This window comes from Camarhynchus parvulus, chromosome 12, assembly GCF_901933205.1.
Source record: "Camarhynchus parvulus chromosome 12, STF_HiC, whole genome shotgun sequence".
Classification (NCBI taxonomy): domain Eukaryota; kingdom Metazoa; phylum Chordata; class Aves; order Passeriformes; family Thraupidae; genus Camarhynchus; species Camarhynchus parvulus.
The window spans coordinates 9,328,553-9,355,105 of record NC_044582.1 but is presented as its reverse complement, the minus strand read 5'-3'; the positions used below and the strand labels follow the sequence as shown (position 1 = coordinate 9,355,105).

The following is a 26,553-nucleotide window of genomic DNA, read 5'->3' as shown; positions in this document are numbered from 1 at the left end:
AGCTCCAGATCTTAATGCAAATACTAGAAAAATGAATAAAACTTTCTAATTATATCTGGCATGGTTTTCAATTTTTACCAAATTAAGTGCTGCTTAAGAAGCAAATTATTAATTTGTTATTGCTTTCGTGGGAGTTGCCCCATTTTTAATCTCATTTCCCTAATAGGTCACAACAACAACAACCCTGGAAGTTTCTCCCTTATAAATATAAGCAGATAACTTCCATTGCTATCTGCACCTGGATCACCCCTAGATACCTTGAGTTCCATTACTATCTTCTACCTGAAAGAGAAGATTGACACAAGACATGGATGAGTAGCTCATACCCAGTATTTTCCCCATTTGCTGGGGCTAAAAAGCAGAAGAGCAAGAAACACTCAAGCCCTACTCATAATAAAGGAGGATAACACTAGAAGACAAAGGACAGAGTCTTTGGTCTGAGTAGGATTGAGTCAATACAATCCAAGGTAACCATGCCCAAAGGGAAACAGTAGCTGAGATAAAGCAAGTCTGATAGGGATCCCAATAATTTAAATCTGGCCACAACAGCTCCTTTTTAGGAAGGTAACCAGAAGCTGACAAACAATAGCTCTGCCCTCATCTTTGCCAGGACAGACTAGAATATCCTATTTTTTAAGGATCCTAAATTTATGACTGATCAAGAGATAGTTAAAGGGCAATGAAATTTAAAAGTTCCTCATTCTTTCACCACATTCTGGGCTAACACACCGTGGTTACTATTTACCACAAGGGGACCCTAATCAGATTTTTACAGAGCACCAAGTACATAACATCTGGGTATACAACACTACAGGATTGAAAGCTAATTCAGATAATAAAACAGCTTTTGTACGTGAGCAGTCAGGACCAACTCGTTTTAGAGGTGTCCTCTTTGCATTTCACAAATATTGCATGACTTTGCTAGCCACATTTCTTCAGGATTACACTCCACCTCATTGCAGGAAGGCAGGGCTCTACTTTGAGCAAAGTCACATCTTTAGATCGCACAACAAATCCACCAACTTCTTTCCCTTGCTCTTTACAGAAGCCAGTTAATTGCATTCATAAAGAGAATATTCTCTCTCTAGTGAAAAGAGTGCTAATACTGCACCTGCTGACCCAGATGTCCTTTGCAGAGGAGCAAGTCACCTGCCTCAGACATCACTGCTCTGAAGCTGAGCAATCATCCAGCACCCCATGGTCAGGATCCAATCTGCCAAGAGGAAATTTCCTGCCACACAGCAGCCATTCACAAGCTGTATCTATCCAGGAGAGCAATCTCAGACACCTATCAATCCAATCATACACAAATTTTATCATGGAGACAAAGTACAGTTGGGTCCAAAACCACAAACAGAGCAATTCACAGAAGAGAATTTCCTTAAAGACTGTTAACCACCAAAGTGAGAATACAACCTCTTGCTTTCAAAGCCTCTACCTCTTAGAAAATCAGAATTTGCAAGGGTATAGGTGGGAAATACTGTCATACCTGCTCTGCTCTCATGCTCTCCATCAGCAGCTGCTGGGGATCACTGTCAGAGATGGACTGCAGCTACAAAGATCTTTTATTTGAACCACTGTCGCCATGATTACATAAATTTTATTTATTCTATCCCCAAAAGTATTTTTGTACTATAACCTCTAGATGATTCACATTTTCCCTGGGTAAACCAGGCCTGTTAGCATTCAACATACAGAAAACACCCCAAACCTCATAGGATTCTTTGCTTAAATCAAGCACACACTGGTTAAGCTACAGATCAGTAGGACGAAAGAACCACAATAAAGACTATCCATATTCCAGTCTGTCCTTTCCCTAAACCATCCTTTCAGTATGCACCAGGCAGGAGAATTCTCTTGGTCTAGTTCTCCCAATAAAGTTTTAACAGCACAGTCTAAATGAATGGGCAGTTTGATCCCACTGTGGCAAGCATGGCCCCACCTGGCTGTGGGTGACACCACTGCAGGTCAGGAAAAAGTGGCAGCTCCAGTAAGACTCTGCTCTGGTTACAGACAGTACACCACAGGAATGGCAGTATGTAAAACAAAACAATATAAAATAGCATCATGTGAATATTAAGCACTAATGACAATCTCATGTACTCTAGTGACTGATAAAAGCCTTTTACTCTACTCAGCCTCATCTCACTGTACTTCTGCCTCCAGCACTGGTACAACAGCAACCTAATGGGTCATCATAACACCAAGGTGCCTGACTAACAGTAAAAGCTGCAGCAAGAAGTTCCCAAAAGTAAGTCTGCCTGCTGGGCAAGAACAAATTGGTTTGGGAGTCAGTGGTGTGTCAAAAAAAGGTTTATGCTTCCTGGTCCCTAAAAATCAATCCTAGACCTTCTTCAAAAGGTTACAATACTTGACAGTTTTATAACAGTTCTTCTGTTACCAGATTTATATGAGTCAAACAAATGAAGACTTTTTACTTTTTATTAATTTGTGTACATGCACTATTACACTCTAGGAAAAAACAGAGCAGTCTCAAGACATATCAGGTCAGCACAATTTGATCCTGTATATATTGAAACATTTATTTCATACACTTGAGAGTTCAAGAGAGTTCTCTGTAGCTAGACAAGGACCACATACACACACAGACCATACTCCTTGCCACTGGTAAAGCTGTCCCCAGCACAGCCATTGTTCATGCCTTGGCAGCATGGAGTGACATGGAGCTCGCAGCTGCACTGTGAGCCAAATGTTAAGTGATGAGTGACATGAGGCATGTTTCAGCCCAAACCCAAGTTTCTAAGTTCATCACACAAATGACATTAAATGAATGTCCTCAAGCAGAGCCATTTTAGCCTGTGCATGTTGGAAACATAGCAGGGGGTTTGCTACTCACCAGCTGGGCTGCTCTTTGCCTCTCCTCAATAATGCCAGACCTTTCCTTGGCCTCACAGGCTGCTTCCCTTTCTCTCTTGGCCAGCCGGAGCAACTCCTCTTGGACCAGTGACTGCTCTGCCAAGTACCTGCATAAGCACCAAAGCAGAGGGAAGGTCAACAGCAACAGGGTCATGGCTAGTCATGGAGTACCCGTGCTTAGAGCCAAAACACAAATCCAGAATTTGACACAAAATCTGCTCAAAATCCCATTATCAGCAGGAATTCAAAAGCCCAACCAACTTTAAATATGACCTGCAATTCCAGTGAGGTACAGCTCTGGCAACAACAGCAGGCATAGCACCACATAAGCTTATAGCTGAGTTATATTTAGCTCTATTAAGTACTTATTATCACCTGAAAACAGTGAAAATAGGAAGCAGTTAGCCAGACAAATAGATACTGCTCTGGAAAAGATCAAGGGACATACAACAATAAAAGGAGTCAGCCAGGCTGACAATGCTGCTCTTTGGCTCTTACACAGGAAAGAAAAATCACAAAATGCATGCAGCAACAGCACTAAGAGAAGCAGCCCTGAACTGAAAAAGGCTTCAAAGAGGATTCTCAGGTATTAAAACAATCATAAAATAGGATCACAGAATTGTTAAGGTTGGAAAAGATCAAGCCCAACCATTAACCCAATGCCACCACGTTCATCACTAAACCATGTCCCCAAGTGCCACATCCACTCATCCAAGGCCTTCTGAATACTTCCAGGAATGGTGATTCCACCACTTCCCTGGCCAGCCTGTTCCAACGCCTGACCACCTTTTCAGTGAAGAAATTTTCCCTCATACCCAACCTAAATCTCCCCTGGCACAACTTGAGGCTGCTTCCTCTTGTCCTGTCACTTGTCACACCTGGGAGAAGAGACTGACCCCACCTGGCTACAATCTCCTTTCAGGTGTTGTAGATCCATAAGCTCCCCCTGAGCCTCCTTTTCTCCAGGCTAAACACCCCCAGCCAGTCCCAAGGAGGTTTGTGCTCCAGCCCCTTCCCCAGCTCCCTTGCCCTTCTCTGGACACTCCAGCCCCTCAATGTCTTTGTGTAGTGAGGGGCCCAAAACTGAACCCAGGATTTGAGCTGTGGCCTCAGCAGTGCCCAGTACAGGGGGACAGTCACTGCCCTGGTCCTGCTGGCCACACTATCACTGGCACAGCCAGGATGCCACTGGCCTTCTTGGCCACCTGGGCTCACGTGCAGCTGCTGTCAAACACACATTCATTATGCTCAGGCTGAAGTAAAACACAGACATATGCATACATAGATATATTCCCAAATGAGCTAAACTACTGTCTTTTTCAAGAGCTTCACCTCACCTCCTGTAGAGTTCCTGCTCTGCAGCAGAGTCACTTTCCTTTGGTGGCCGAATTCCTAGAAAGGAAAAGAGAAACCTGTGACAACTAATAGTACTACAAATGTAATCCTTCAACACATCATAGATTATTTTAGGAAAATTTCATATTATTCATTGAGAGAAAAAGAAAGTCAAGAAAATTTAAGTTGGATGGATAGAGTTCGAATTTATGAAATAGACACACCAACAGCATCATTTTCAATCAGGCACACTGAATAAACCATGCTACAGAAAACTATGTGAGGATAATAACTCCTCAAACCCTTATATATACTGAAATATGAGCATGATTGTAGACCTACTTTCCATTTCCTTCCTCTAGTTCCAGTAAGTCTTCCTCTTGACCTCCTTCTCTCCTTGTAATTAAAAGGGATTCCACAAGTGAAGATGAAATTACTTGATGGAGTTCAGGCCATCCATAAAGCTAAATCTACATTCAGGAAAGACATAAGCTGACAGCAAACGAATCCCTAAAAGCAAAGGCCTAGGTCCCTAACTTCATTTTACTGTGGATGCCTTAAATCCACACTGCTGATATAGACACCAAAGCCTATTTGAGAACCAATAGAAATCAAACAGTTTTCTGACATAAATAAAGGCAAGTTCAGAAACCAAGTTCTGATCATCCACTTAGCCAGCTGTGCTTGGACAAGTTCTCTTTCCCTGGGAGCTTGTTTCCAAAAATAAAAAGCAGCACTTCCCTCACCCATGCACAATGTACCCTGTGCATGTACAGCAGACAACAAGGCAGCTTGCCAGAAATAAAAAGCAAAATATTTCTGCCTTGTTTGTTGCACGTTGACCTGAAATGATCCCAGAGTGACACAGGGTAAGCAAAGAGCTCCTCTCACAAGGGGGCAGCACTGAAAACTACCAGCACTCCCTGTAACATGCAGTGGCAGCACCACCCCTCAGTACCTGTAGGTCTGGGTTTGCCTTCTGCAGCCAGGGAGGAGGGAGCTGTGCCATTGGCTGCACGGGGAGATCTCGGGCTCTCCCTTCTGCTTGGAGAGGATCCTTTCATCCGGTTCACTACATCTTCAGTGAGCTGAAACACAGAACCAGCCACGTCAGTTTCTGCTGTGTATTTCACTGTGAGCCTCCCCATTTGTCAGTTTCTCTGATAGCACAGAAGTATTGTCAGTTACCTCACTGCAATGTCCCTCCGGTCCAGGTAATCAGCACTTGTATGTTGACTTTACATTTTTAAAACCCATACCCTATCAGTAAGTGACAAAACCTCCAATCTGCTGCCTGACCCTAAAAGCTTCACTAGACAATCTTCCACAAACACCAACACAGGTGGAGAGCACCCCTAAACAAGCTAACCCTTTGTATAGGGAGAAATCTACCAGAAGAGGAAGGAAATGAATTAAGCAGGTTTTAAGTCCATCTTTTCCTCTCCTTGCTCCACGCTTGCTAACCCAGCTCAGCATGGCAGACATGCTGCAACCCATGTGACAGAGAACAGCCTCCCACCCACACGAGGCTGCAAACACTTTTGCAATCTCAGCTTCATTTTCACTACCTGACTTGGGTTCAAACCCTTGAAAAAGAAAGAAAAGTTAACTTGAAGTTTTCTGGCAATTCAGTCCAAAAGGCTTCTCACAGCACTGTTAAAATCGACCCCTTTCTCCTGCCAAGGTCAGGGTGTCTGGCTGCAGAACAAAACTAAATGAGGCAGCTCCCCATCTTGACTTGCCACAGTAGAAGACATATTTTCAGTTATGTCACTACTGCCCAACTTAGCAACATTTTTAACACCTTCATTTTACATTGTTATCATGCCCAATTCCTAATTTTAAAGACACAAATCCTTGTCTATATCCTGTAAAGAGAAGTTAGGCAAAGACAATTTTATCTCCATCAAACACTTTAACAAGGAGATAGGCACAATCTTAACTAACTTTTGTCAAATAATTAGTCAAAATGGGATGGAAAATAAGTAGCCACAGCAACCCATACTCTGTGGGAGCCAAAATGTTAAGTGGCAATTTTAATTCTGGCAGATTTCAGGGGGAAATCAGAAGAATTTAGAAACAAGAGCAACGAAAATGATGGTAGTAATAAAACCCCCAAAACTAAGGTGTAAAAAAACAAAGAAAAATATTAACAGGGGAAAGAAAAAACCCTTAACGGTAGCACCACCACGCTCCAGGGCTTGTTTGCACAACACACACTTGTCAATTTCCGAGCCAAGGTCAACAGCAGTTTCCCAGCGTCCCTCCCAGGAACAGCTCCCTGTTTCCAGCTCTCATCCCCCCTGCTCACTCAGGGATGCCCTGCCCGGGCTCCTGGCACCACGAGCAAGGGCAGAGCTGTCCCCTACTGGATGCCCTCCGAGCCTGGCAGCGCCGTTAGCATCAAACCGCTTGCAAAGCACGGGGCAGGGGCAGAACGAGGTCATTGAGCAGCGAGGAAAGAAAGAGGGCTGGGAGCAGAGTTTGGAAGCGAAAATAAAGAGCTGGTGCTGCTGTGCCCCGCTGGACAACAGCCATGCCCAGGCCCCCAGCCCTCTTCCCCACCACTCACCCCATCACCTCTCCAGCCCCCTGCTCCTCCAGCCTCCCAGGTTTCCCTCCCCTCCTCCTTGCTGCCCCCACCCGTCCCTCCCAGCCTCGCTCCCCTGAGCTCCCGGCCAGAGCTTTCCCCAGCCCCGCTCCCTCCGCCCCGGCCCCCGCAGCCTCCAACAGCCGGCCCCAAGGCACCCCGGGCCGCCTCACCCTGATGCCCTGCAGCACCCGGACTCGGTCCTGCTCGTCCAGCCCGAAGGACACCTTCCTGCGGCCCTGGCTGCTCTCGCAGCCGCCCATACCGTCGGGGGTCGCCCTATCCTCGCCGCGCCCCTCTCCCGCACCGGCTGCCGGCAGCGCCTCTGCCCTGCCAGCGCCTGCCAATATACCCGCTCCCCATTGGCGGCGCCCGCAGGGCGGCCAATAGCGCGGCGTGGTGCTGGCGGCCGGGCGCGGTGCACGCTGGGGGATGTAGTCTGTGCCGGGAGCGCGCAGCCCGCCCGGCCCCGGGGATGCGCAGAGCGCCGGGACAGCGCAGGGCACCGGGACAGCGGAGAGCCGCGCTCCCGTCCCGGTAAGCCCGCCCTCCACACCGCCCCGGCAGTGAACGCGGCATCAAAACTGCCCCTACAATTTCCACTGCTACACGTCCAAGTCACGGGATTTTCCCAAGGTAAGGGAGGATGAGCTCCCGTCAGACACAGCAGCTGCGCTGGGAGCAGAATTCAGCTCCGCTCCTTCCAGCCAGACGGTGCTGTCACCTGCCCTGACACACACGGCGGGTCCTGCATAGGTCAGTCCCCGTTGCCAGGCATGGCTGATCCAACAGCCTAAACCGAAGGAACGAGATAATGCAATACACAGGCAGCTGAAGCAAGAAATAACAGCTTTGGAGAATCTTTCTCAAACAAGCTTTCTGCATTCCCAGAAATATGGGCCAGTTGGTATCAATTTGTTACTTATCTACTTGGCCCACTGCTGCTCAGCAGTGCATGGGAGCAGTTTTAACTGGTTAATGCTGATTCCTCACTGCAGTTAATGTGGCAACCAGAGCTTTGCCTCAGAGTGGGACTTGGGCCAGCATTAAGGGAGTATCTGGGACTCTGCATCCCCCAAATCCCCACTGGATATCCAGATCTCTTCTAGAGCACATTCCTGGAAGCAGGGAATATTTTGTTAATGGTGCAGCACCTTGTATGCTGGAGTCAGCCCATTGCCTGAGCTCCCAAGACAAGGGCACTGCACTGCGCACGGTGAGCTGTCTGCACCAGCCAGGCAGAGCACAGGGGTGCCTGAAGCTCCCCCCAGAGCACACTCACCTGCCTCCTGCTCATTTCTCATCTGCCACTTGCTCAACTTCTCTTGATGGCACCTGATTTTAGTACTGAAAGAGCCCATGAACAGATATTCCTTACTCACCTCTTCTGTCCTCTCCAAGGGCTTCACAGGCCTGCACCACTGCTCTTCCAGGCTGGCGAGTTCTCAGCCATGTGATTACTCCTCCAGAAGTATTTCCATAACTGTGATTACTCCTGTCATCCTTCCCTAGGCCTTTCCAGGTGCATACTCCCAGCCAGGTGGCAGACATCACCTGCAAAGATCCAGGAAGGACAGCTGGCAAAGGCAAACAAAACCACATCACATCTGTGTCCATGCCTTTCTGCAATTCTTTTTTTTAAATCTTCAAGCTATTTTTTCTCCCCAGTATGTCTCATTTGAGAAATAAAGCATGACTATTTATGCCAAACTTAATTTTATTTATTTTACAAACAAAAATATACATTTATTCTATATTTTCTCTCTTTTTACCACCCCCCACACATAACACACTTTGCTCAAGAACCACTTTAAGATGGCCCAAAGATTTATATACATAACTACATAACAGGAGGAAGGTCAGTCCATGACCTAGTGCAGAAGCTCCTCAGCAGCAGAACATGGGACAGAAATACTGGAGTCCTGACAGCAAAGGACAGGATGGATGTTGACAACCTGCACAGGTGATCCTTCAGCACTGAATCCACATGGTAAAAAGGGCAAATTCCTAACAGGCTCTTCACATCACCAAGGAGGGCAGGTAATTCCTTCCACTCAGGGTGTTGAAAGTCAACAAATACTCCTTAGGATGGAAAACCAGTTGCTCCTTTAGTTCCCAACTGCTTTGAAATCTTCATCTCTCGTGACTCTGTCCAAGGCCCAGGGAAGCTCTGCAGGCTCCCCCACCCTTTCTAACCAAGAGCAGCTCAGATCAGAGTTGTAAGCAGCATCAGGAGCAGAAGCACAGCAATTCAGGCAGCACATCATCCATCCCTTTCACAGCAAGCAGTCCAGCATGGCTCAGGCTGACTGACAGCAGTGACAGAGCAGCATGGAACACTTCTCTAACGTGACAAGGGCTGACTTGGCCAGCTCCTCATCCAGCCCTTGCAGTCATTGCATGAAATGGAAATGTGACAGGCTGTGACCTACAAGAAACTATTCACCTCTAGCACATAGACAGATGGAAGCCTTTTTTCCCCAGAAGTAAATAAAATAAAAAAGGGGGGTGAGGGGTTGGGGCATTGCTTGTTTTCAAGGTGCCAGTGCTAGTTAGAGGACTGCAGGGCAAAGTACCCAGGCAGACAGAGAAGCTGCATTGCTCATTAACAAAATAAGATAAGCAAAGGCCTGCATAGTTTTGGCAACCAATATGAACTTCATGTTCTTACCCACATTTTCTTTCCCTGTGGTGGGAACACCTGGTAGCAAACACCACTTTCTACCTACTAATGGTCCAAACCAACACCTCCAAACTGCACCTTGCTAACTCTTACCTTATTCTTCAGGAACAGCAGTAAGTTGGGGCAAGAGATTCACACAGTCCCCAAACACTGCAAATTCCCTCTTTCTACCATCCCTAGTGGAAAGCTGCTTACAGCAGATCTCCACCTACCTGGAGGACTCAGGTAGCAAAGCACCCCCAAATCTAGAGGAATACATATCTTCACCCTTGGAAAGCAGAGGATATCCCAGAAACCAGACTGATGCAGCCTTTATATGAACAATTGCTGGATTGGAACACCATGTCTTGAAATTGCATGCCAGACAGCTCAGACAACAGGAGTCCCTCTTCCAGCATGGAAGAGGTTAATAAGAAGTTCCAGAAAGTCTTTAAAAGGACTGCTCGCCACATGCACATAAGTATTTTCAACATATTGAGCCATAAAACTTACTCAGACCAGCAGCAGTCTGGGGATCTGAACTGCAATGTAAGGAAAGGACACTGCCAGAGATACACACCCACCTCCCACTGCTCTCCCAGTGCAGCACACCAGCCAGCTTGATTCTAGCACACCTAAGGTGTTTGAGTTTCCAGTCACTAAATTCTGACAGCTCAGACTCATCATAGGCTTCTGCTCTGCCTCAAGCACCTGAATGTCTCTGGAGCCTTCATCTGCAGAGTCACCTTCCTCCTTCACAGCACTCTCCGAGCCCCTGGCAAAGCCATGAAGCAGGATGCAGATGGAAAACACACCTACCTCACAGGTTTTACTCCTGAAACTCAGCCCTGATTCAGTGCTGTTACTCGGATTTTGCTGTGAGCTCAAATGCACAGCACTACAGCCCCCACAGACTGGTTCCCAGCTCCTTCAGCTCAGCTAGACAGCAGCACTGTTTGTCCTTCTGTCTCCCTACTGTTCAGTCACTTCACATCCATGCTGTGGGCTACCAGTCTCCCCCACATGTTCTCTGGGCACAGAGAACAGTTCATTCCTCTTCATACCTCTTTTTCCCCATACACTGAGAACACTCCTTTTAACCACTAGCAACTCCAACTCCCAATTTTCAACAGTGTTAGCTGAAACCAAGGGTGAGCCCCAGTGACCAGCTTCCCTCATCAGACACTATCACCACCTGTGCTGTTGCATTATGGCAAGATGCAGGCAGCCATGCTACTTAGCCCAGGAAGATCATCTTTGGTTTCAACCACCAAAATCTTTCCAAATATGTACAATACAGCAGTCAAACCATCCCTAAACACCATTGCGCTAAGTGAGAAACAAGTGCTTTCAGTCACTGAAAAGAAAGAGGTGCCAGCCAGGGCTATCTTCTGGACCATATTCACATCTGGAACATGGAGGATCAGGATAATACAGTGTTTAAAGGTTTATGAACAAAACCACTCTACATTGTTCTCATGTAGCAACAGAAAGTGTTCTTCCCAAAAGGGTTTGGGCTGCCAGCTTAGTTCCACAATAGGTGTTGGAAATCCTAAGGACAAGAGGAAAGCCACAGCAGGTAGCCAAGGACAGATTTCCAGTGGGCATCCTAAGAGCTGTGGTATCAGGGAGTTTGGAAGGAAAGAAGTGAGGCCTCATGTGATTGAGGTGCCCTGCCTCAGGCATTGATGGATTTCCAGCGGTCACTGTCTATGCTGTTGATGCTGCCCACATGGTATGGCATAGAGGCCACGTCGTCCAGGTAAGCTGTGGTGTCAATCTGAGTGCTTGAGTAGAACCCAGCATCCATCCCTTCCTTCTTGGCAACAGCATAAGGGTGGGGTAGGTGCACATCCACATCCTCAGGTTCATCCACCTGACATTTGTAGGAGAAAAGGATCTTCGGTTCAGACCTGGAGTGATGAAAGATTTAAGATGCATGTTTTACCAATGTGATATCACAGATACCTATCCTTAACTGAAACTCATCAGCATTAAGAAGTTGCGCATTCAGACTTCAAACACTCTTTAAATAAGCTTTTGGTCTAGAAATTTGTGGCAGAGTAACTGCCTCAAAGTAATGCTAAATTAAGCTTTGGATGAAGTCACTTAAGAGAAATACAAATCCTGACTATGTGGGAAAAGAGCTCTTATCTTTGGGGGCTTTGAATTACTGAGGGCAACAGTACCCAAACACTACTGAACTCCACAACAGCCTGGCTACTGACACAAAAATGAGTCAGAACAGGAGTACACTTCAAGTTCTACCTGTGCATCTCATGAAAACCAAAATACAAACACTTGTGGATCAGCAGTTTTCATCTTTAAGTCCAAACAATGTTCCCTTCTAATTTCAAAGGGATGCAGAGGTATATTTTTATATTTTAAAAGCATTTTATCTTCTTCTTTTGAAGCCTGCTGTTTCTCGCTAATGACCAACAAATACTAAAGCCTGCACTAAACCACTCGTTTTCCCACCAAGGTGCAGTTCCTGTGAGTGGCCACACGGCGGCGACCCCGGCCTGAGAATCGACCTTCCCCGAGCTCTTCACTAGTGAGTTCTGGGCCCACGGCGGAGTCCTTGGCCGAAGTTACTGAACTCCCTCATCCTTTCCACAAATTTACCCCAAAACCCACCCAGAAGGCCATTTAAGCTCCCAGGACTCAACTCCTCATTAAGCATTCAGCTATTATCTTCAGCAGAAAACCTTTGTACTACAAAAGATGCTGATGTTGAAGAAGTGATCCTCTCAAATGTGTGAGGAATCCAGCCATCAGTTCTGCACAAAAAGGACTCCTGCACAGAAATGAGCAGCCACGGGTCACAGAAATTCTTCAAGGGCAGAAATTAACACTGGTTCTCTAACTGGCATTCTAGGTGCAGATTGAGAGAACCTGAGTGCAAAACACTTAAATGACAATATATACCCATCTAAACTCCTGTTCCTGGCTACTCACCCAAAGAAGCCTTTCAGGAATGCCACATAGATGAGAGGTGCAAAGAAGCTGAAGTAAAGGAACGTGGTAGCATCAACACAGCTGTCAACAACAAAAGGGAACATGAAGGGATTTAGCACTCAAGCACAACACAGCTAGGTAACACACCTCACATCCTCCAAAATGATCCAATTTCTCTCCAAAGTGTTCAGAGATCAAGGAAAATCGTGCTAAACCAATTTAAACTCATGCAAAGTTACAGCCATTGTCACCAACGTGTGTCACTGCTCCTAGACACACAGGGGAACCATGCCAAAACCCAAGGTCTGACCAAGAGCAGAGTCTCAGTACTCCCCAATTTTGACTCACAGATGTGACACTGATCCCTGCAGAACAAGACTCCAGGTATAAGGGTGTCTCCATATTTCTAACAGATCATTTCCTCTCCTATTACCTACTAATGGCCAGACATCAGTGGATTTACACTATTACTCTTACTCACCACCTCAAGACAACTGAGCACACACAGCTCCACAACCTCTCCCCTAGGGAGTTCCCTGATTACTTAGAGGTCTTTTGGCACAAACCAGAACCAACAGGTTTATTCCTTCTTAGGAACACAGTATAGGTTTGTTTTCTTGGGAGAGGCAGTGTTAAAGGATACTCAAATACAACACAAGATCCAAGGCTGCAGATCTCCTCCCCCAGTGTACGTACCACAGTCCTTCTATGATATCCACACAGAGGAGGGCACTGCCCAGGCCCTGCACCAGGTTCAGCAGTGCCAGAATGCCAGCATAAATATAAAAGCTCTTCCTGGCTGTGGGAAAGATATGGACACACATGAAGCTCAACCTCAAACACCAGACCCATGGAAATCTGTTTGATGGAGATGCCAAATCCAACAGAAGCTTCTCACCACCATGTCTCTAAGAACTGCTGAAGAATTAAAACTGCATTTTCCTGTCCCATGCTGGCAGGATTGATGGTGGTAAAATGGACAAAACCATACCCTCCTGCATGTGTATATGCACACACAAGATGGGTTTTGAAAGCAAGGTTACAGCAACACATTCAAAGATTTAATTTGCAAGCATCTGGAACCAGTGTCAGTCATAAAACTGACTGCAAGAAAAACTAAACAAAATCAACCCAGCTGAACCAGAAGCTGTGCCCTTCCAATGTACAGCACTAATAAAACTGCTCAGGAGACCTCAACAGGAGCAGCAGGGTATGCTGAACACCAGGCAGATCAGGCCCAGGACCTGTGCCTGTGACATGTGACATCCATATCTCCTCCCTCAGGATACCCACACAGCAATGTCAACACTAGCTAGGGAAGAGCTTAATAACAATAATAAGCTTAATAAGGGCTTACAAACACCTTAATAACAGCTTCTCTTTATTCAAGAGCTGCAGATATTCTGCAACAACAGCAAAAACCAAACAAACAGAAGCATTTACTTACAAAAGTAAAAGCCCAGATAAAAATTGTTGAGCATCTCCCACTTAGCCTTCCCTTCCCAGGGGATGACTAGCACACACACTTTAACATCATGTGTGCATTTCAAAGGAAGCTGTTATTAAGAAACCATTTCTTAGGGCTCTCAGAAGATTATATATTTACATTATACCTGTATAATTAACTGAGCAGTAGGTCTTGTTTTCTTAATGTAATTGTTTAGCTACTAAAGTAGCAGTATAACTGCTGTTACTCTGCTCTCCAAAAGACACAACATACTAATTTTTCTAGGGATAAGTTATCAGTCCTTTGCAATGTTATCTAAACTCTGAGATGTGGAATGCATCTGCAGCACAAATGCATACAAGAACCTTTTACTCCCATCTATGCTTTATCCTGATGCTGCATCCATCTATACTATGGAAAACACTACAGTTACCTACAGGGCAAAGAAATCCGGTCTTTCAGAGGAGTTTTTGGAAGAATCACCACCAAGGAATAGACCTGTTGAGACAAAGAACCAACAGTTCCATGGCTGCTTGGCAACTCAACAATCTTTGCAGGGATGGTGTGTAGTATTATGCACTGCCTACATGTTTCAGGGCAGAGGCACAAACCCTTAACATTAAACACACTACAGAATGAAAGCCCCACAACTCCCCCCCATCAGCACAAAACAGCTGAGAAACACAGGAGGGAGGAACATCTGAGCTCAGCTGGAATACAGCTGGAATACAGCTTCAGCACTCCCACTGCACCTTTATTGCTTCAGCTTCCCCACCACATGAGAAGCATCACTGTTGTGCTGCAGGAGGGGGATTAGGGCATTATTGTACTGAGATCATCCTCCTTGCTCCATTTAGAAAATACAAAGAAGCTATCAGAGTGCACAACACATGCCCAGTACTTACCAGGAAGAAGAAACAGGAGCTGGCAAGCCAAAAGTGTCTCCCACCATGACCATAGATATTGAAGTCTTCTGCTGAGAGGTGGGCATCAGGGTACAGGATTTCCAGGGTGCCCTAGGAGAGAAGTGGCATCAACAAGATTCTGTTACAAGCAGTATCCTCACTTAAATGCATATTTGGATAAGGGACACTATGCTTAAAGAAGTTCAGAAAGCAGCCGGCCTGCCCCCCACCCCTGACCTAACCAAGTCCTGCCCAGACCAAGCTACACTCACACAGAAGAGGAAGAAACTGAAGACAAGAAGTGAGGCAGGCCAGTGAGAAAGAGTGGCAGGAATCTACATCTGAAGGAAACTGGCACCAGTGACATTACAGAAGAGAGACTGAGGTGGACAGGGGATGCAAGCACTTTTCTGTCTAAAACAGACCAAGAGCTTCATTTCCATATTTGAAGTAGACCTTTCTGCTGAAACATCCAGAATATGGTCAACTTGGGAAAGGACACTGTCTTGTTTAGGAGTTACCCATACATACACTGGAGAGCAATGTGCTTGTAAGCACTACTGAACCCAGATATACCTCCAACACTTGATATTTTATGAGGCTCCTCCAGCTTTATCATGTGGTAATGATCAGCTCACTGCCTCTGCAGCCAAGAGCATGGTCCCAGAACAAAGCTCTGTGTGTTATTCTGGCACTGCCCTGAGTATAGAGACATGGGCTGACCACTGACATGCTGAGCAGAAGAATGAACCCAGACACAGATTGCATTGTTCAGGGACATGAAGACATGCCTAATAAACTGAGCCAGCAAGCCAGCTGCTCATCTGAAGAGAAGCAGGAGCTCTCAGCTCTCAAAGACTCAGCAGACAATGGCACTGCACTGCCCTTACTTGGCAAGCACATGGTTTTCATGGCCCTTGAGGCCAGATCCAGAACTTGCGGCTCAGTTGTGGAAAACCTCACTCTTGTTCCCAGATTCACTAAACAAAGCAATCCATCCAAACCTCATTTCTTCACTTTACCTGAGCTATTTATGCAGTAAAGAAGACAAGCAGATACTATCTGCTTATACACTGCCACAAGCATCCAGTTTTCCTCCAAAACCCCATCTAAAGAGCAAAGCTGCCACTTTCAGATAGGGGTCACACACTTAACTGCTTAACTTCAAGCAAAGCTCCTTCTTTTGCAAATTCTTCTGCTTCAGTGTACTCACCTGGGTGACAGAATATGCCAGAGACAGCACAGTGGTGATTGCCAGCACACGTTTCACGCTTGACTTGCTCTCCAGGTGACCTGTAATTATGGGGAATGGAAGTGACTCAGGATGTAATCCCAGCACTGGTTAAAAACAGTTCCTTTCAGAAGCAATAAAGGAAAACACTTTTATTTCCAGAAGCCTTCAAGGGAAGGTTAAAGGTCACTAAATCCTGTTTGGAGAGTTGAGCCTTTCACAGGCAAAATTCTATTTACAAAACAACAAATTTTAACTTGCTTTCCTCCTGTCCACACTATGAGAAAACAACTAAGTCCTTCTGCTGGGGTTACAGGAAAGAAAAAAAAAGTAATTACTCCAGGATCAAGTACACTGAGATGTTATAAAGCTGCTTCTCAGGGAGAAGAGTTGATGGGAGGCTGGGGTAGAGAAATCTGTACTGGAATATACTGAAATAGGCAATTTCAAGAAACTCCTTCCAATCTAAATTATTCTATGAGCCCTCAAAAGATGAAAAATGCAGTGCTCACGTGTCCCACTGACACGTGCAACAGTGACACCCACCCTCTACCTCTGACCCACAGGGAGAGGCATTTTCACTTGCATAACTGAAAAACTGAAGATAAAGCATTTGAATGCAACCAGGATGGATCAAACCAATTAACAATGGGATGAAGGGGACAGAAGGGCCCCCAACAGGACTATCTTAAATAAAATGAGCTTGAAGCAAAGATCAGACTATTGATCTTGGCATAAAAATCTTACCTAAGCTGTATACTCCATCATACAAGTGCAGGACAAACCAAGCACACATAAACCCTTAAATCACACAAACCATAGTAAGTATAATGAGGCCTTCAGCCACTTCTAACTAAATCTCTACAATTTGCCCTTTGTATTTATTCTATAGCCTCTTCACTTTATAGCATCAGCATCACCATAAACTTACAAATGCAACCTCTGTGGAAGGAAAGGCAACAGGAAACAATCAAAGCATTCCTGACACATACCAAAGGCAAGGCCTAGGATCACCACACTCAGTTCAATTGCCAGAAGGAAGAACCTTGTGATCTCCCACAGGATCTGAGGGATAACAGAGACCAGATAAACATGATTAGATGGAACCAGTTTGAAGTTAATAAAGCAGAACTTCAGGGGATGGCAGCCTCTGAATGGCTGGTCATTTCCACAAACCCTTCTCATGCTTTGTAGGGATACTGATCACATGCTTGTTCCAAGCCCTGTTCGTGCCTGTTGGACAGAACATTTGTGTGGGAAGGAGCAAATAGCAGCTCTACAGAGAGGAAGTGGCCATGGTTTGCCTCAGTTGAGGATTTGTCACTTGTTTCAGATGTGCTCTTGCTGCTGTACTCCCAAAGAGCACAAGCCCATGATGACCTCAAAAGTAAAATACTAAACAAGGCCAGTTCTTAAAGCAGTAGATCTGCCTGAACAAACCCTGTACTCTGCACTCTTCCAAAGCTACTGGTCCTCACATCTAAAGCATATTCAAGTAAAAAGCACCCCCTGTTCCAGCCTGTCAGTTGCAACCTCATGTTTTATTTGGTGAAACAGGACCAATAAAAAGCAGGTGAGGCAATTTTTCAGGGAGTCATGCAATAAATCAGTGCCAAACCTAGAACAAGCACCCAGATTCTGGCTTATGAACACTTTACCTCTGAACACTGAATGGTACTCTCTTGAAGATATGTAGTATTTTAAGAAGCATTGCATAAGACACTTCTAATCCCAGCAAATAATATATAAGAGAACATAAAAGAAACATAACAGACAGAATAGGACATGTTTACAGAAAAAACTGTCAGAGTACGTCTTGCTACATGATTTCCCAGTTGCTGCACTTAGCAGCAACACCATAGCTGAAGAAAAACACCTTTCCACCTCTTATTCATTATTCAAGTCCTGGACCTACATCTGCTGGACAGAGGTGAATGAAAAATGCTACAAACATCCAGCCACTTGCAACAGCAGCTCAGCACAATGCTTTGACAGTAACATCAAAGGGAAAAGCAAGGAAACCACACTGATCCCAGAGAATAAAGCCCAAAGACATGTACTCTGTAGGTGACTCCTCTTTCTCTTTTTATTTTAAGTAATATTTTGCTACAAGTCAAATTAATGCAAAGGAACAGCACATACAAAGATATTTCCTGGTTGCTAAAGGTTCACCCTGTGCGCAGAGTGGTTGCAAGGACATTCAGGTGTCAGTCTCAAAGGGGAAGTTGGCTTTATTTGCATTCAATACAAAAACTTCAACATTTTCAAAGAGCCACTGGAATACTGCAAGAGTAACAAAGGCCAGGTCTTGCCTATCCATTAAAGGTATCTGAATGTTCACCTCTTGCAAAAGAGACTCACTTAATCCCTGTAAAAGGAAACTTTTGCTGCCACTATTTGTGTGTCTAATTTAGGAAATCCATTGTTTTACCTTCCTGGATGTTGTGATGATTTAGATCCAGCTATCAAAACAGGATTCCACAGTACACATACCTAAGAGTACTGCAAAAAAACCCACATTCTTCTTGTACACACATAAGAGGGAAGCCAGAGCAGATTGCTGTGATCAGAAGTTTACAAAGCACAGTCTCTAACTTCACTGTTGCACCTACCTTGTCAGCAACCATGGCAGCATCAGAGGCACTCACAGTCATGGAGACAACAGCTCGGGCAATGCCAACTAAAGCCACCACAAATACCTGCAAAAAAAGAGCAAAAGTGAGCTCAAAAGGCACATATGCATTAGTGATCAGAAACCCTTTTGGAACACCAAGCTGACTTTCAGGTCAGCTTTCCAGGCTGATAACGTGTACTAAGAATTTCCTGTAGCAGACTAGAGTTAATTTCCTGAAAAAGATTCCTCAGACCCATTAGATAGGAGCAGTGCCTTGGAACTTAGGAAGGAACAATTGTCTCAGATTAAGCTCTGAAGAGTTCTTCACCCAATCTTTACAACAGTATCTTTAGTCTTCCCTTCAGTCCACTAGGGCAGGGGAGGAGAAAAAGAAACCGACAGAAAAACATTACAAAACCTCTGAATTACAAAACCAAATGGTTGGTATGTCTGACTAAACCAATCATATCCGATAACAGAAACCACTAAATAGCAACTACCACACTACACAATTGTGGCAAAACTAAACCTGCAGCTCTCTCACTCTGTACTGACAATGCTCAGGAATGCAGAGGAAAAGTCACCTGCAGCCACCAGCTTTAAACATCCTACCCTGCTGCAGAGTGCAACATAGAGATCCCAATTCACTTCACATTTCACTGAAGCATGACAGCCCAGTGAGGCTCAGTTACCCTGTGCTGTCACAGCCACACTATGCAATTAAGAGCTCAGTTGGATGTATGTACACTCCACTGTGCAGACTTACACTCTAAGAAAGTGGAGTTTTCCAGATAAAATTCTCTAAATGTCAGACTGATCATAATTGCATAGTGATGAAGGTAGGAGACAGCTAAACCAGAGAACCAAGAGTTCAAGCTGATTCTAAGGTGGTTGCAGAATGGAAATGACCAACAAGTGACCACAGATGAGTTTCTCTCTCTTAGAGAAAGAAGGGACAGCAATGGCAAGAGAGAATACAACAATCCCTCCTAGGGTGGAAAACTCCATGACAAAATACTGACAAAAAAGATGGGTCCCTGCATATAATGGTGTTCTAGAGCTGCAAAAGCTCATTGGAGAGGAACATACATCTTTTTGTTTCCTCTCTAAACAGATAGAGACTCTTCCCAATCTGTCAACTCCACATTAATCACCGACTCCACAGAAAGCATTCCTCTAGAACACAACAAACAGCCAATCCAAAGGAAGACCTCACAGAACACACTTCCATCCTCATTTCCCAATCCCATACTCAAGAAATGAGTATGAAACAGAGCTAAAGCATTTTCCTCTAAGACTGTGTGCTGGATTTGGCTGGGATAGAGGAAATTTCCTTCACAGTAGCTGGTATGGGGCTGTGTTTAGGATTTTTATGCTGCAAACTGTGTTGATAACACAAATGTTTTCATTACTGCTGCACTGCACTTACACAGAATGTAAGACATTTTTTGCCTCTCATCCCACTCCAGCAACGAGTTGGCTGGAGGTGCACAAGTTAAGAGGGGACAGCTGGGACAGCTGACCCCAGCTGGCCCAAGGAATATCCCATATGGCATCACGCTCAGCACATAAAGACAGGAAGAAGGAGGAAGGAAAAGACTTTCAGAGTAATGGTGTTTGTTCTCCCCAGTAACCATTACATGTGATGGAACGCTGCTTTCCTGGAAACAGCAAAACACCTGCCTGCCCATGGACAGTGGTTAAGTGAATGCCTTGCTTTGCTTTCTCTGTGTGCACAGCTTTTGCTTTGGCTTATTAAACTGTCTTTATCTCAACCCACAAGTTTTCTCACTTTTATTCTTCTGATTCTCTCCCCTGTTCCAGTGAGGGGGAGTGAGAGAGCAGCTGTGTGGGGCTGAGTTGCCATCCAGAGCATAAAGCCAGTTCACTTCCCTCCCTTTGGTTTATCAAGAGTTTTGTTTTTCAAAGCCTTTGGCACAAACCTCTACTGACCATGTGCATTACTGGAAACATGTAGGAAGGTTTAAATCCAGACTGAAAAGGGACGATAATATTTTTACAAGGTTGAAACATTTGTGTGTATACCTGGCTATCCAAAACTGTGCAGAAGCCCAAAACCCCAACTCCTGGCCTGAAGAGCCAACAAAGATTCAGGTGAGGCTACTAGGGCAAGCCAGGATATCAAAAAGCTTCTGAATGGTGTTTTTAAATAAATTCAGGTAGGCCCTTAGCTGCATTTATGATGTCCTGTAAGCAGTATCAAAGGGCATCACAAGACTGCTGAGAGGAGAACAGCAAGATCTTTGATGTTTGTCAGCTGTAACTGTACTCAATATTCTGTTCCACCTAAAGAACTATAAAGAACATCATCAAGTCATGGCCACTGTGACATGATGTGAAAGAAACTAAGAGGGCTGGGTTTCTACATTCCCAGACTAACCAGAACTCTGTCACATAACCATTTCCTCCAGCAGATGACCAAGCTTTTCAACAATTTGACACAAATTATTCTCCTTTCACTACCTCAATGGAAAGCTGGGTTTGTGTCCCATGCTTCTTACTGCAAGGAGCAAAGAAAGCATAAGATGCTACATTCCAAGACAACAAAGCAAGAAAAGAAGAAAAAAGGAATAGGAAAAGTGAAATCATGACAGGAGAACAAAATCCAGCAGATCTGGCCACAGAACCTATTAAAAGCTGAATTAAATCAGTGAAAAAAAAGTCTACTTCTTGTAGTACACCTTCAATGGAAAGCAGATTTTATCCCTACAAGAGCTGGTCTAGGCTCTCTCCACTAGTTCAGTGATATTGTTCATGAGTGATAATAAAAATAACACTCAGTTCAAAGGCACAGAGTGGTACTCACTAGTATGTAGAATGTAGTGAAGATTGGGCTGGAAGTGACCCGGATTTTGGCCCTGGCAGAGGGCAGCTTCCAGAGAAGAAACATAAAGAAAAGCACATTGGGAACCAGGAGCAGAAGATCCCAGTAGCGGACTCTGCAAAAAGTAAATAAAACAGGTTTTATCCCTGATCTTCAGCCTCTAGAAAGGAAGGCACCAGCCCTGATCCCTTCTCAACCAAACTGAGAAACAAACAAAGCTCTTTCCCTTGGTCTAGGGTCAGACCATTTCCTCCAACTCACCTGGACTTCCCAATGTCTTCATAGAGCAGCAGCAGGCACTTGTGCGGCACCGTGATGTTGGTGTCGTTGATCACGTGTGTTGTCATTGGGGAGAGAGTTGTCACATTATCCAGCGCTGTCACCAGGGCAGTCGAATGTGTGATGTTGTCAGACACAGAGAATGTCATCACAGACATCATGGACTGGAACATCCTGTCCTCCTTCTGGTCCAGATCAAACAGAGCAAGACAACCACAGCAGAGGAAAAAAGCAATATTAAATCAGTTGTGAGTCACAGCTAAAAAAACACATCCTTGACATTAAGCCCCTGCACAACTGCTTCCTGCTTGGTACAGCCAATTATCATCATGTCAAAGACTGTATGACACAATGAAATGCCACCTGCCCTGTCTGCACAGCCATTAGGGTGGTCAGTACAAAACCACACTTTGATATCAGAGTAACAAGCACCTTCAAATGGTGCTATGTGGGATTAAATTTTGTCAATCTTGGAGCTTCGGCAGATTCCTAGAAGAAATCAAGACTCAACAGCAATGTATGGCATCATCAGATAGAGACAAAAACCCTACTTTACCAGAACATTTATTCTTAGTCCCAAGATCAAGAAGTGATAGCCAATAATTTGATTTCATACTGCAAAAAAAAGATGAAGGTCCCTCCTAAAACCCTATTGCTGTTACCAACTCTGAAGTCTGAGAGCAGGGAGAGCCTCACATACGCCCACCTAAAGGAACTGTACACTTTTACCTTTCAAACCCAACACTGGCAAAAACCAACATGCAGCATTCTTTTTCTAACCCTCGGCAAGACACCAGAACGATTCTATTTTTGAGCAACTCTCTTCCCACCCTAGAGTAGAACCCTGACTGTTAAGGTACTTCAGTAGCTACAAGCTGAATACAAACACAGGGTCCAATCAGCCCTCCTGATAATTCCCAAAAGAGAGATCACAGACAACCCACAGATGCAGAAATGATAAATCTCTGACAGCCAACATCTTAAAGATGCACATTGCCAGGGATAGCACTTAAACAGTCTGCGTGTTATAGCTAATCCAGGATTTATTTTTTTTTTTAATCTCCCTATTTGACTCCAGCCCTGACTTGAGTGGTGAAAACTGACAGCCCCCATGACACGGCTCAGAAGGTATTTTCCCTTAGAGGTTCTGAGTGAGTCACAAGCTGGAAAGCAACAGCACAGCCCTGTGTCGTCTGCTGAGCTTTCAGAGTTCAGTAGCACTTTCTTCAGAGACTTGCTTGAGACTGTCAGTCATAGGCTCTTCTTTCTCTTTCTTCAGAGACTGACACTCTTCCCAGGTTCTCTAAGGGGCAAGGGAATCATCCCATCCTCAGCCAAGAAACCTTCCCTTGGATTCACCCCTGCTGACAGATACTCCCCGAGCTGGGATGTTCTTTTGTGACTGCTGTATGCTGTGCTGCACGAGAGGAACCACAGTAAATAAACACACAGATCTGGAAGGAGCAGCTTTGCACCAAGATGGCAAAGTCTGGGCCAAAAAATTCTACTTCTAAGTAGAGATTCCAGCAAATGACCTTCACATTCCAAACTTGTCTCTGGAAATGTCCTCTGTTCCCTCCAGCTACTCATTTCTCTGAACTGCCAAGAGAAGAATTTTCTCTAAACAATTTTGCTCTGCTCTCCTCCTCTGTAACACCACTACATGTCAGTAGAGCTGAGGTCAAGAACAGTCACATTTGCCAGCACGGAAAAATTTCGACATGATTTTTTAAAAAGCTGGGGAAAAGTAAAGAAGAACCTCACAGACCACGGGCAGAATAACATTATCAACTGTGAACCATCACAACCTCCCAGGAGCTCTTCTGGGACAAAGAATTCCATCTGCCTGTCACACTGAAAAGAGCTCAAGTATAAAGCTGTGAGATTTACATTAGCAAAATAACTTCTTATGAAAAGAGCAAGCAGGCTCCATTATTTTTTGCCAGAAGCCACCACTATCACACAACAGCAGCTGCTGATAAGGAGAGGAGTTGGCCACATGTAACAGAAGTCCAGTCACGAGGTTTCAAAGGGCAAAGCAGAATCAAGCTCACCTCTCAGCCAGGCTGCTCACTACAGCCTGGTACTTGTATTCTTCCTCCCCACATAAAGTGTACACAAAGCAGAGCAACAGAACAGCCAATGTGATAAGAGAGGGCAGCCAAGGCCACGAGACAGACAGCACTGTGGTCATGCTTTTCTAATAGCTAAGGCCTACAGCAAGGATGTGGAGAACTGGCACACTCCTGTCCAAAGCAACAGCAAAAATCCCACAGCAACAGGACCAGGAATTGATGGAAAGGATCCAACTAGGGATCAGCAACGCTGCTCCTTTCAGCCCACTGTCCTTGCCCTGTCTAGTCCTAAATAAGTCCAGTCAGCTGAGCATATCCAAGAGTTCACTCACCACACCCTGCCTCCGTGGGACTGCCTGCTTCAGCCAGCCCAGCCCATGGGGGGTAAAATCACCCCAGAGCCACGTGGAAAGAAACCAGTGCTGCTGTCACGGTCTCCCCTTTTCATACAGCAGGCAGCTCTGTACACCAGAACACAAAATAACATGTTGTTCTACACTCCAGATGAAGTCAGGCTGATTTGGTGAAGGCCAATACTTCAGTGCAGGCCCTGGACAAGCTGCATTCAGACTAAGAACATGGGCATGATTCCTGGGCTGCAGTGACAGAGCACTGGGAAGGGCTCTGCTGCACCTTCAGGGAAATGCTATCTCACCAATGCATACTGGTCCTTGAATCATGGCACTGTAACAGTATCAGAGCTCAGTGAAATTCAGACCTCCCATCACTGGCAATTGTCTGTTCTTTCCAAGCGCACCTACAGAAAGGTGAATTACAAACTGCACAAGTTGCACCTGTAATAAAAAATCAAAACTTTTCTGTCTTTCAGCAAGCAGCATCAGAAAGTCTCTTAAGTACAGATCATGAGAGGTTTAAGACTGCTTCTTATGATGCTGTATTTGTGCAATAAAAACTGCACTGACCTGCTCAAATAATGTAACTGTTACTTCAGTAACTTAAATTCTTAAAAATACCCCAGAACACTAGATGTAAAAAAAAAAAAAAAAACCAACAAACCAACAAATAACCCCACTACCAAAAAAAATAGCCTTTTTTTTCGGTTCTCTCCCTTCCTTTTTAAGAAATCACTTCAACCCTCCCTTTTGGTCACAACAGTTGCATTTTTCATTTCACTCTTAGATTTTAAGACAGGGTTTTTCCCTCAGTAATTGAGGCGCTCCCTTCCAGTTTCTCTCTCACATCTCGTTCTGAAGTAAGCTTAAAAAGAAAGGAACTGCAACGAGGAAAAAGGAAAAATACCGAAAGCAGAAGTATAAACAATAAGCCCAAACCCTCAGAGACAGAGGTCCATGGCCCAGAGGTGGATTACAGAAATGAATATCCCGGGGTTTTTTCTGTTTTGGTTTTGATTCCTGTGGAAGGCGGGGGCACAACACGCAAGGAAAGTAGCAGAGCGCGGTCACTCGGTTCCAGCTGCCGAGGAGGCGCCGCCGGTCTCACAGGCACAGCCGAGCCCCGCTGCAGTTCCAGCCCAGCCTTCAGCTGCCCAGGGCTGCCCCGGAGGCTCCGGCCATGGGACTCTAGGAGGCCCTCGGAGGCCCGTGGCCCCGCCGCCCCGCTCTGAGGCGCCGCAGTGTCGCTCCCTCCCTCCCTCCCTCCCTACTGCCTCCCTCCCTCCCTACTGCCTCCCTCCCGCGGCCCCGCTCCACCCTACCCACCGGGCCCCGTTCGTACCCAGCCCCGCTCCCGCCGCCGCTCAGTCCCGGGGTCCCTGCCCCGCCATCCCAGCCCCGGCCCTGCCGCTGCCCTCAGCCGGGGAGCGTCGCTGAAGGAAGGCCGGAGCGCAGCGCCGCGCAGCCAAGCGGAGACGCGGCCGCCACAGCCGGGGCTTGTCGGCCGAGCCCAGGGGCGCTATTGAGAGACGGTCCCCGAGAGGTCCGCGGCTGGGCCAATCAGAGAGCAGGTCCTGTCAAAGGGCCCGACAGAAGTAGCGGAGTAAGCCAATAGGAAGGGGCGGAAGGCGGGACTAAGGGGGCGGGTCCGCCGCATTTTAAAGGCGCCCCGTCCCCCACACGCCTGTGGGTCGCCAGCCCGGCGGGGAGCGGTGGCGGCGGGCAGGGAGGTGACCCCGGGGCTGGGCGGATCCGGCGATCTCGATTCTGTCCTTTCCAGCCCGATCCCACCCCAGAACGAGCGTTCTGCCATCCTGCACCCACCGTCACACTGCTCCGGGCGGCCAGCACGGTACAGCTCCTCTGCACGGCCTCAGGATGCGAGGCAGGGCAGTTAATAATTGAGGGAGATCCGATAATAAGTTCCTGCAGGGGAGAATGATTAACAGCCTGTGAGTTTGGCTTGTGAGGAGAGTTCACAGCTGACTGAAGAAACTCGGCGGAGCTTGGACAGCAGCTGCTAAGGGGAAATGCAATCAATAATTAGCAGGATTTCGAGGTGCCAATACCAGACAGACAAAAGAGACGCTCAGTATCGTAAACAAGGAAGCAACTATGACAAATGAGCCAAGATTTATTTAGTAAATTAAAGGAAATAACCAGCTAAGCACCAGCACGTTATTCTCAGCAGTAAGGGCTGACTGACAGAGAAGTTTCAAGGAGAATGGTTTTTATCTGAGTCATTGCAAGGACTGCAGGACACATTCTGGCATGGGTTTCTACCTGTGCCTCCCCTGTGGCTGCAGGGTTGGCCTCTGTAGGAATGAAAGGCTTTTGCCACGCTGAAGTTTGCTCTACAGAGCCTACATCTCTATAGAAAGT

General features: G+C 45.9%; 2 protein-coding genes across 3 annotated transcripts in view; both read right to left on the bottom strand.

Moving 5' to 3' along the window:
- The window catches only part of CHCHD6 (coiled-coil-helix-coiled-coil-helix domain containing 6), a 109,183-nt gene extending 102,036 nt beyond the window's left edge, over nucleotides 1-7,147 (bottom strand). The window contains exons 1-4 of one of the 2 annotated variants that reach the window (XM_030956915.1): nucleotides 6,976-7,147; nucleotides 5,171-5,300; nucleotides 4,215-4,269; nucleotides 2,858-2,984 (exon numbers count right to left, since the gene is read on the bottom strand). In XM_030956915.1, the coding sequence (XP_030812775.1) occupies nucleotides 2,858-2,984; nucleotides 4,215-4,269; nucleotides 5,171-5,300; nucleotides 6,976-7,065 (402 nt within the window). In that variant the 5' untranslated portion in view covers nucleotides 7,066-7,147. The remainder of the gene's footprint in view (nucleotides 1-2,857; nucleotides 2,985-4,214; nucleotides 4,270-5,170; nucleotides 5,301-6,975) is intronic. The other variant, XM_030956916.1, reaches the window with a different exon arrangement.
- Nucleotides 7,148-8,505: 1,358 nt separating this feature from the next.
- TPRA1 (transmembrane protein adipocyte associated 1) lies at nucleotides 8,506-25,667 on the bottom strand. Its single transcript, XM_030956932.1, has 11 exons — nucleotides 25,514-25,667; nucleotides 21,726-21,928; nucleotides 21,447-21,579; nucleotides 18,618-18,704; nucleotides 16,998-17,070; nucleotides 15,988-16,067; nucleotides 14,775-14,885; nucleotides 14,307-14,367; nucleotides 13,119-13,221; nucleotides 12,423-12,503; nucleotides 8,506-11,377 (listed from the first exon to the last, which is right to left on the bottom strand). Exons 2-11 carry the CDS (start codon nucleotides 21,914-21,916, stop codon nucleotides 11,143-11,145), a joined length of 1,155 nt encoding a protein of 384 aa, XP_030812792.1. The 5' UTR covers nucleotides 21,917-21,928; nucleotides 25,514-25,667; the 3' UTR covers nucleotides 8,506-11,142.
- Between the last annotated feature and the right edge of the window lie 886 nt (nucleotides 25,668-26,553).

Bases quoted from the DNA above. Each gene is read 5' to 3' on its own strand.
- TPRA1 (XM_030956932.1), bottom strand. From the start codon at position 21,916: ATGTTCCAGTCCATGATGTCTGTGATGACATTCTCTGTGTCTGACAAC. The intron at 17,071-18,617 runs GTAGGTGCAACA...GTTATCCCTCAG, and splicing joins CTGCCATGGTTGCTGACAAG to ATCCTGTGGGAGATCACAAG. The intron at 14,368-14,774 runs GTAAGTACTGGG...TTGTCTCAACAG, and splicing joins GCTCCTGTTTCTTCTTCCTG to GTCTATTCCTTGGTGGTGAT.